The 11030-nt window shown below is 38.2% G+C and overlaps 1 protein-coding gene across 1 annotated transcript in view; it reads right to left on the bottom strand.

Annotated features, from left to right (window-relative positions):
- Positions 1 to 10275: 10275 nt before the first annotated feature.
- LOC105505200 (zinc finger protein 626-like) overlaps positions 10276 to 11030 on the bottom strand; it is a 30782-nt gene continuing 30027 nt past the window's right edge. Inside the window, 3 exon segments of the mRNA XM_011932999.1 lie at positions 10276 to 10433; positions 10436 to 10488; positions 10961 to 11017. Of these exon segments, the coding sequence (XP_011788389.1) occupies positions 10276 to 10433; positions 10436 to 10488; positions 10961 to 11017 (268 nt within the window).

Here is an 11030-nt window from a genome sequence, read left to right as displayed (position 1 = left end):
TTGTACTTCAGTTTGATATTGAAACCAAGAGCAATGTTGTTCCACATGAGCAAACAATTTCCGCAAAGTTCTCCCTTTTGCATCAACCCCAATTGAAAGTAAAAGCCCTTGTAATAATCTCAAATATTCTGAGGCCAAGGAACTGGAATTCCCCATAATGAAAGCTTAAGAAGGTTCCCCTTAATAATCTCCGGGCTTTACCCGCTCCTAGGGGGTTCCCCTTCTTGTTCCCCGCTACTCACCTGTGCGGACCCTGCTCGCTGCGCCACTTATTGGGGGCAACGCTGAGGACAGCGGAGAATGAACAGACACAAGAGACAAAGACAAACAGAGAACATGGCGGCTGCGCCTAGAGCCTCCGCCTCACTTTATTTATACTCCATAAATCCACGTCAGCAAAAATAGCACAATGCAAAACAAACTTTCTGCACCCAGATGTAACCTTCTGCTTAGTTCCTTGTCTCTAAGCTTTTCCTTATTTGTCCGCCTTCTTGGCGCCTACTAGAGTTCATTAAAAGTTCAACTCGAGATACTGTCCTTGACTACTGGAGTTCATTAAAAATGCAACTAGCTAGAGATACTGTCCTTGAGCCTTATCTATTCTTAGCATATTGTTTTCAATGGCCCCTGCAGGAGTCTCGCTGGGATGCCCAGGCTGGAATGCAGTGGTGCAATCTCAGCTCACTACGACCTCAGCTTCCCGGGTACAAGCGATTCTCTCGCCTCAGCCCCCCAAGTAACTGGGGTTCCTTTGCCCACCACCCGGTCTGGCTAATTTTTGTATTTTTAGTAGAGACGAGGTTTCACCATGTTGGCCAGGCTGTTCTCGAACTCCTGACCTCAGGTGATCTGCCCACTTCTGCCTCCCAAAGTGCTGGGATTACAGGCATGAGCCACTGCGCCTGGGGGGGGAAGTTACTTTTATCTTACTATTCATAGCAATGCATATCAATACAAAGATTGATACATCTAGATATAAATGTACATAAGAAGACAAATACATAAAGAATTACATAAATATTTCCATCTAAATATTTATGTATACAAAACACGTTCCCCAAAAGACATTTTTAATCTTCTAGCATGCACTAAAGATGCTGATGTAGAATTACCTTTTTTCTTTTGCTAAATAACATGTCAGAATGGAACACAGCCATACAATGTTGTTTATGTAAATATCAACAAAGCTTTATCTTCAAGGGCAAAGCCGTAGAAATAAGCTGAAAACAAACCCATGTAACACATCTATCCAGATTAGTATTTCAGCACCCTGCATGTCTCCTCAGAGTGTGCATGTCCTGTTCACATCACCATTTGGGGCCTGCCTTAATGAAGCCACAGTCTCTATTCAAATAATTGTATGATTGGATTGCCTTGGGCTGATCTACTTCACTGGTTGGAATCACCTGGGCTATGCAAACTGGCTGTTTGGAATCATCTGGGTTCTGCTAATTTGCTTATTTAATTTACCTCAGCTTCAGGGGTAGAATACGGAGATGTCATCTGACCTACTTTATTTCTGAGGCTTTTTTTTGTGTCGTGTTTATGCACAAATAAACATTACGTAGACATACCCCTGTGACTCAATTTTTGTGTATATGTTTATCTAGCCACCTATTTTCTATTTATATCTATGTGTACAGAAAGAAGCCTATAAAATAAACTTGTTCAGAGGTGATTTCCATTTTCTTTTCCTTCAGGTTAGGTAAATCCAATCAGTTACTTAGCTCAGTGAAGATTTACTCAAACCAAGCCACACACCACATCACATTTTTTTTCCATAAGTGTAAAAATGTTTTTAATAACCTGGCACCTGGGTGTTTTTAATTCTGGTCTCATAAAACAAGCACAGTGAGGTTTTTTTTCATGTATCTAGGAACTGCCAAAAATGTTTGACACAAGTGGACTGAGCCTTCCTCATAAAGAAGATTTGACCTGGCAAATAAGAGCCACCTGTGGCACTTCAGTGACTGTTCTATCCCATTTGAAATGTGGCCAAGTACCATATACCATTGTATTTGCTTCATCATCACCATCTGTCTTCTAAAAAGAAGAGACCTAGACTTGTTTTTTATTACCATTAATAGCCGACTTCTGCCACAAAGACAAAAAGATAAGACTGTGATTTTACATCACATACCCTTGAAAACAAAATAGAGTTCTTGTCTTGATAGAAGTTCTATCTAGACTAGGTGAGAGATTAAATGACTACCAGGAGCTAGATAATTGCTGTTTTACTAACAAATACTCATTTTCATTTCTATATTATCTCGTTATATTAATAATGAAGTAATAACTGATTTGCTTTCTAGGAAACTGATTTACTTTCTAGGAAACGGATTTGTTTTCTAGGAAACTGATTTGCTTTCTAGGCTCACCAGGGCGAGTATTAAAGGACCAGCCAGTAGGCAAGGCTAGGAGCAAAACTGCAAATTTATTTTTTTTTTGGTCAGCCAGCTTTGTGGGGGAGGGGTGAGGTCCGTCGGTCTCCGGCAGGGGAGGCTGGGGGAGTCACCCGGTGGAGCTCTGGGGCGAGGTTCCTAATGTAGTCCCCACAGGAGTGGGGGCTGAGGAAGATCGCGCAGCACTCTCACCTGGAGCAGCTTTTATGTCCTGGGCCTGGGAGTGGGAGGGCAGTGGGTGGGACATAGGCGGGTCGGGGCCGGGCCATAGACATGGCTAGGCGGGTTCTGGTTTTTCTCTGTCGGAGGTTGGGTTGCGCCTGTGCAGTCGACCCTTGTCTTTCCCGGGCACGAGAAAGTTAACAGTGAAGAACCCGGAACTGCGCCATCTTGCCTCCGTTCGTCCAAACAATAACGTTTATCTGGGAAATTTCAAAAAAACTTATTTTTCATCAACCATAATAGTAATCAAAGACAGAGAAATGGAGGTTTTTAACATTCATAATTTATATTTTGAAATTAAAATGCTTCTAGAATAAAAAAGGAAAGGAAGAAAGAAATATACAAACAAATGAAAGGCAGCCTGGTCAACATGGTGAAAGCCTGCCTCTAATAAAAATACAAAAATTAGTCAATTGTGGTGGTGCACACCTGTAATCTCAGCTACTTGGGAGGCTGAGGCACTATAATCACTTGAACCCGGGAGGTGGATGCTGCAGTGAGCGGAGATTGTGCCACTGTACTCCAGCTTGAGTGACAGAATGAGACTCCTTCTCAAACAAAACAAAATAAAAAAATAAAAGAGAAGGAAGGAAGTGGGTTACTCACATTAGCTAAGGTATGGAATCAACCTAAATGTGCATCAATAGGTAAATGAAGAAAGAAAATGTGATATATGTACACAATGCAATTCTATTCAGCCCTTAAAAATAAGAAAGTCTTCTTATTTTCAACAACATTCATGAACCTGAATGATGTGCTAAGTCAAATAAGAATAAAACTGGATCTTCATTGCTCACTGCAACCTCCATCTCCTGGGATCAAGCGATTTTCCTGCCTCAGCCTCTCCAGTACCTGCAATTACAGGTGTCCTCCACCATGCCTGACTACTTTTTATATTTTTAGTAGAGACAGGTCTCAAACTCCTGACCTCAAGTGGACCACCCACCTCGGCCCCTCAAAGTGGTGGGATTACAGGCATGAGCCACTGTGCCTGGCCCACATAATCCAGTGTCTAAAGTGTGAAAAAAAATTAAACTCGCCAGGCACAGTGGTTCATGCATGTAATCTCAGCACTTTGGGAGGCCAAAGTGGGCAAATCAGGAGGTCAGGTGTTCGAGACCAGCCTGACCAACATGGTGAAACCCCGTCTCTACTAAAAATACAAAAATTGGCTGGGCACGGTGGCTCACGCCTCTAATCCCAGCACTTTGGGAGGCCGAGATGGGCGGATCACGAGGTCAGGAGATCGAGACCATACTGGCTAACACGGTGAAACCCCGTCTCTACTAAAAAATACAAAAAACTAGCTGGGCGAGGTGGTGGGTGCCTGTAGTCCCAGCTATACGGGAGGCTGAGGCAGGAGAATGGTGTGAACTCGGGGGGTGGAGCTTGCAGTGAGCCGAGATCACGCCACTGCACTCCAGGCTGGGTGACAGAGCGAGACTCCGTCTCAAAAAAAAAAAACAAAAAAAAACCCCCCAAAATTAGCCAGGTGTGTGGTATGCACCTGTAATCCCAGTTACTCAGGAGGCTGAGGAAAAATGATTGCTTGAACCCAGGAGGTGGAGGTAGCAGTGAGCTGAGATCAGGCCACTGTACTCCAGCCTGGTCAACAGAGCGAGAATCCGTCTCAAAAAAAAAAAAAAAAAAAAAAAAATTAAACTCATAGAAGCAGACAATAAAATAATGAGGAAAAAAAAAAAAATCCCCTATTGGGTTTTTGGTCTGGCTAAGAGAGCTTCTTCATGATCTTTCAGGGATTACATATTCTTTTATCTTCTGCATCCCTCTGCTTTCCAGCCAATAAGTGAAAAAAGATACAGAGAAGACACATTTGCTTTTTACCCACTTCACTTCCATTCACTATTAGTCAATGTGGGTATAGCTGAGAATAGCAGTTTTCTGGCAGGACAGCCACTTCTAAGCAATAAACAACACACTGAAAAAAAAAAGTCTAAATCTTTCGTGAAAAGCTAATGAATTTTAAGAAAAACAAGCATATGCATCAATAATGCTTGTGGTAAAATACAGATTATGTTAATTTCTATTGAGCTCCCAAAATATTTGATCAAAAGCTAACAAATATACAGAAGAAAGGGAATATTATTCTAAATAAGAATATTGAGAATGGTTATTTTGTCAATACAAGTAAAAATATGACCTCACACTAATAGTCTCACCTATAGTTGTACAACATCAAATGCTATTTTTTATTTAAAATTGTATTTCATATAGGTATTCAATTTATATCACCTTCCTTTGCTATTTCAATCCCTTCTCCACTTTATATCGGTGGAAAACAGGCCAGTAGGTACCAGGAAAGCATGTGGTGCTATTGCTGCTTTAACAGTGATCATGAAGAGCACTTGTTTGGCTGTAACTCACATGTCAAACACTGTTATTTGGCTTAAAGTGAGGCAGAAGTTTAAAAATAATAAGTACTGCATTTATTCACCCCAAGAAAAGTAAAAGCTAAGGCCCAGAATGTGGCAAGGCAAAGGTTAAAAAGAAAAGAACAAGTTTGCCTCTGCCTAGCAGCTCACTTCAAATAGTTAGAAGATAACACTGTCTGAACAGCCAAGTCCAAAGGAATGGGCTCCAGACATCCGCCTCCCTTCCAGAGCAAGGTTGAAGGAAAAAACAAAGAGAGAGACAGGTTCTTTTACTGTTACTTTTTTCCCAGGCTTCTTAAGCATGATTATGTTTTACAAATGTCTGTATTTAGCCAGTTCTTGTTTTTCTTCTAATGCAGCTACAAGGCTACCGGCTAGGTCACAAGTTATGTTATGCTATAGATTACATGACCTGTTCCTGTATGATTAACTGCTGTTGTTTTGCTTCTGTAAGGCCGCTTCTGAAAACCCCACTCTATCTTTGTTCAATGCTCAGCTTTTGGATGTGAATCCTCTGAGCTGGTGCATAACTAAAATTAAAAAATCCTCCTGTACTCCGTATAGGTCTCTTCATTCCTCAGTTTACTGCAATGAAAGTACTGTTTTTCTATTTCTTCTATATTTACCTGTAATATAAAATTGTTAGCTAAGAAGACTTTATCTTATTCAAATATGTTTTATGGGATTTCCTTGACACTTAAGTGTCTGAATTATCTGGACTATTTACATTTTCCATTAAGCTAAATTGAGTACTATAGATAATCTTTAACTAAAAGCTTTTCTGAGGCAGAGTAAAATTTATAACATTTTATTATCATATGAAAGAAGTGCATTAACTATGTTTTCAGCAATCACTCTGAACACAGCATTCTCAGTTCCCAGTATGCACCCTGAGTCACTCAGGGGAAATTGGTATCTCTGTGCAGAGGCAGAAGAAAATGCTGAGTGGAGGTGCACCACACTGCACAGCAATGCTTTTCACATGCAGCTATTAGGGTCTCCGTTTAATTGGGCTGTTATTTTCATGGCTAGATACTTACTGAATTTAGTCATACTATTGTTTAGCAGCTAATGGCATCTGTTAGCATTAATTTTATACATTTGCTTTGTTTTGAAAAACAAATCTTTCATTAATTTACTCTAAATTGAGACTACATTTACAATCTTCAATTTTTCAGCGTTAAATCAGAGACGAGCAATGTGTGTCTATAGTGTGCATTTTCCTGCCTATCAAAATTCTTCCTTTATTGAATTAGAAACTCAAGGAAGCCAACTATAAAATACTCCCTTTGAATACTTTAGCCAGGATTTTAGATTTCAAAAGGTCAAAACAATGAGCGAAGTCAAAATCTTGTTTTTGTTTCTTGTTAGTCATCTGGCCATTTCCAAAAGCATGGCAATTAAGCCACGTCATTGAAAATATGTGATTTTGATTAATTTTATCCCATCTGAAATGTTTTCTCTAATTGCTTTATCATGTTAATTTAAACTGTCTACATAATTATGCGTTCAAGAAATATTCATATTGTTTATAGTTTATTATAGTATAGTAAAATCATGTATAATTAGAATTGTTTATGAATTCATTGCATTTAAGGTTTTTCAAATGTGAAAACAATTAGGTATGATTTAAAGTAAGTTCAGTTCTAGGACATTAACCACTGGTCTTCATGGTATTTCTGTAATGAGTAGTGTAAACCCGGGTCACCAGAATGGTGCAGACATGCTGATTGAGTTAGAATGAGTTCAGCCTTGTTGGTAGACTATTGGTATCCCAGAAGCTGATCATTCACTGCAGCTTACTAAATGTTGTTCCATAATGACAGTGGGCACTTTTACCTGGATTACCTTTTTCCTTTCATTAATGCGGGCCTGTTGTGGTCTCCTGTTTTTCTTAAGCTATCCCAGGTGAGAGGTGATTATTTCTTGCATGAATGAGATTCCCTTTTCTTCCCTCTGCCATAGGATCCTCTTATTCTCCCTACTGGAAGCAACATGAGGAAGGTAGAAATGATGACAACATACAAACATGTTTCCTTCATGTGGCCACCATAAGCAGCTTACAACATGGCCCACAGGTTTAGCACAATCAGGATAATATCCATTTTGGTAAACACAAAGTCAACACATGAGTAACCTAATTTCATGAGTGATTTCCCACCACAGTCACACATGTTTCTATACTCAAAAGGAAAGTATTACACAGTAGGTGTGCAACAGACTGGGAATCCAGGGTATTATCTTAGAATGTTGCCTACTCACCTGAATAAACTTTTAAAAGTCTTTCTACTGTTTTGTTATCTACATAAACAAAAATGTCATCTGCAAATAATAATGAACTACTTTCCAGTTTTATTCATTACAAATATTAACTAACCTCTTTTTTCTGGCTTAAATTATTTTTCCTTTATGTGCCATTTTATACATTCACACACAAATAGAACAATGAAAATATATCCAATTTTTCAATTTTGGTTTAATTTTTATTAAAATAAGCGTTAAAAATAATTGCGTGTGTGTGTTTGAAGAGGGCTTTTATTGTTGTACTCAAGAGTGTTATTTCTGGAGACAAAGTTGCCTGTGCTTTATTCTGGGGAGAATCCAAGCCATAAGCCATAACATTTTACATTAATAAATTCAATACAAAGCATAAAGTATACATTTGCTTTCAGCATATTCAAGGCATTTAGTTTTCCATTAGTCACCTAATTAAAAATTGTTTTGTTCCAATAATTGTGCTTTTCTTCTAAAAATATGTAAGAATGCATACTCACCAAACACACTCCATAATTTCTTACACCTAAGGTTTATCTTCAGAGGAGTATGTGTATATTTTACTCTATGAAAATTAAAACTAAAAGTATTTACGTTTGCAGGCAAAGAGACCACATGTTCAAAGAAAACTATGTAACAAATATTTATTAATAATTTTTCAGGACTCAGAAATGTAAAAATTATATATATATATTTTTTTCTTTTGAGGAGTCTCACTCTGTCACCCAGGCTGGAGTGCAGCAGTGCAATCTCAGCTCACTGCAACCTCCACCTCCCAGGTTCAAGTGATTCTCCTGCCTCAGCCTCCAGGTGTGTGCCACTATGCCTGGCTAATTTTTCTATTTTTAGTAGAGACAGGGTTTCACCATGTTGGCCAGGCTGGTCTTGAAATCCTGAACTCAGGCAATCCGCCCGCCTCAGCCTCCCAAAGTGCTGGGATTACAGGTGTGAGCCACCGTGCTCAGTTTCTTTTTTTTTTGAGATGGAGTGTCCCTTTGTCACCCAGGCTGGAGTGCAGTAGTGCTATCTCAACTCACTGCAACCTCCACCTCCCAGGTTCAAGCCATTCTCCTGCCTCAGGCTCCTGAGTAGCTAGGAATACAGGTGCACCACCATACTCAATTAATTTATGTAGTTTCAGTAAAGAGAGAGTTTCACAATGTTGGCCAGGCTGGTCTTGAACTCCTGACCTCATGATCTGCCCAGCTTAGCCTACCAATGTGCTGGGATTACAGGCATGAGCCACTGCGCCCAGCCCATATTCTATTTATATATCTGTATAATTTTTATTATGACCATAAAAATAACCCTGTCATCAGTTACAATTTAATTGGATATTTTAAAATAACTAAAAGTGTATAATTACACTCTTTGGAATAGAAAGGATAAATACTAGAGGTGATGGATACCTTATTTACCCTAATTACTACATATTGTATACCTGAATCAAAATATGCTCTGTAAGACATATATACACACACTATATACTCAAAAATAGTAATAATAAATTACGAAAAAAGATTAAAAATTTAACTAATGGGAACAATATTCTTCAATTCATTTGCAGTTTAAAGCTACTGGCAAAGTGATTACTAGTGATGGTAGTCCACTATATGCCAAATAATATACTTCTTCCATCTTTTACTTACACCATTGAGTATGGTGGGATAGGTTAAAGTTAGTGGCATAATAATGCTTCATTAAATGCACAATAGTTTTAAGACGGTAAAAAATAAAATTAGGCCGGGCATATTGGCTCACACCTGTAATCCCAACACTTTGGGAGGCCGAGGTGGGTGGATCGCTTGAGCTTAGGAGTTCGAGACTAGCCTGACCAGTATGGGGAAACCCTGTGACTACTAAAAATACAAAAATTAGCCAGGAGTGGTGTCGCGCACCTGTAGTCCCCACTACTCAAGAGGCTAAGGCAGGAGGATTTCTTGAACTTGGGAGGCGGAGGTTGCAGTCATTGCGCTGAGATCATGCTGCTGCACTCCAGCCTGGGTGAGAGAGCAAGACTCCATCTCAAAAGAAAAGTTAAATAAATAAATAAATAAATATAAATTAAGTTCACACATAATCTAACAATTTTTAAATATATTGCATTTTATTACATAACAGTAAAATTAGTAAAATAATACAATAATTGATATACTTTAACTATAATTTATAATTTCTTTCTCTCAGTATAATGTAGAAAAGTATTACTCTGAACATCTACCTTAAACATTACTTAATTCAGGTTAACTACAATGAGCTTCTCCACTTATATTTTCATCATGCATCTTACATTTTAATGTCCTTACTCTTTTATAGAAAAGGTCATAAAGAATGCTCAATAAAGAATCTCTAATATCTCTGATGCAGCGACAATTGATCACATACATTCACATGTGAATACAATAGAAATAAAGTAACAGCATAAAGTAATTTGAAAGCTGTATTACATCATTATTCACTTTTCAAAAAATTGTTTTCAAGGAAACCAGTATAGTTTCAATGTAATTACAAAGCTTCAAAAAAAATATTTTAAAGTTATACATGAATAATTTAACAACTTTAGCTGTGAATTCATTTTTATACTCAACACTCTTATTTAGTGTAATGTCGGAAGTGTCAGTGCCTTATTCTTTAATTCTCTGATATGTACATACAATTAATTTTGAATTAAATATTTTTTCATGTTGACTGCATCTGCAAAAATATATTTTAGTATAAACTCTGGTGTTTTCTGAGCTGTACTTTTTTTTTTTTTAAGTGTTTCCAAATTCATTACATTTGCAAGACTCTTCTCCAATATAAGTTCCCTAACGTTGAGCAAAGCTGGAGCAACTGCTTCAGGGTTTTCCTCTAGTACAAAATGTGTGCAATAAACCCCCTCTAAATTTGTAATAGTTGTCTTCAGAATAAACACTCTTCTTCGCTTTAAAGGCTTATATTTTCTGAAAGACTTTTTGACAGTAATTGCACTTTTAATGCTTTTATTAACTATGAACTTTCTTATGTTGAGTAAGATGTGAGTAGGCATTCATGGGTTTTCCATAGTCTTTATATTTGTACAATTTTTCTCAAGGATACTAGCTTTCCTGCGAAATAACGTGTACACACTGACTAAAAGTTTTGCCACATTCTTCATGCTTGTAGGAATTTTGCCAGTATGAATTATCTTACTATCAAAAATGGCAACCATATAAAGGCTGTTTCACATTTTATATATTTCTAGGGTTTCAGACTAGTATAAATTTTTTATATATATAAAGGATGGAGGTGTTGATAAAAGCACTGTCACATCTTTCATGCTTGTAGAGTTCCTCTTCAGCATGAATTATCACCATGTCTCTTAAGAATTAAGAACTTGTGGCCAGGCATGGTGGCTCATGCCCATAATTCCAGCACTTTAGGAGGCCGAGGTGGGTGGATCATGTGAGGTCAGGAGTTGGACAGCAGCCTCACAAACATGGCGTAACCCTGTCTCTACTAAAAATACAAAAGTTAGCTGGGCATGGGGGTGGGCACTGGTAATCCCCTCTACTTGGGAGGCTGAGGCAGGAGAATGGATTGAACCCAGGAGGTGGAGGTTGCAGTGAGTCGAGATTGTGCTGTTGCACACCAGCCTGGGTGATAAGAGTTGAAACTCCATCTCAAAAAAAAAAAAAAAAAAAATAGAACTTGTTATATGCCTTGCCACATTCTTCACCCTTGTAGGGTTTCTTTCTAGTATGAATTATGTGTAATAAAA

The sequence above is a fragment of the Colobus angolensis genome, unplaced genomic scaffold, assembly GCF_000951035.1.
Source record: "Colobus angolensis palliatus isolate OR3802 unplaced genomic scaffold, Cang.pa_1.0 Scaffold99, whole genome shotgun sequence".
Lineage (NCBI taxonomy): Eukaryota > Metazoa > Chordata > Mammalia > Primates > Cercopithecidae > Colobus > Colobus angolensis.
This window is presented reverse-complemented; position numbering and strand designations above follow the sequence as displayed.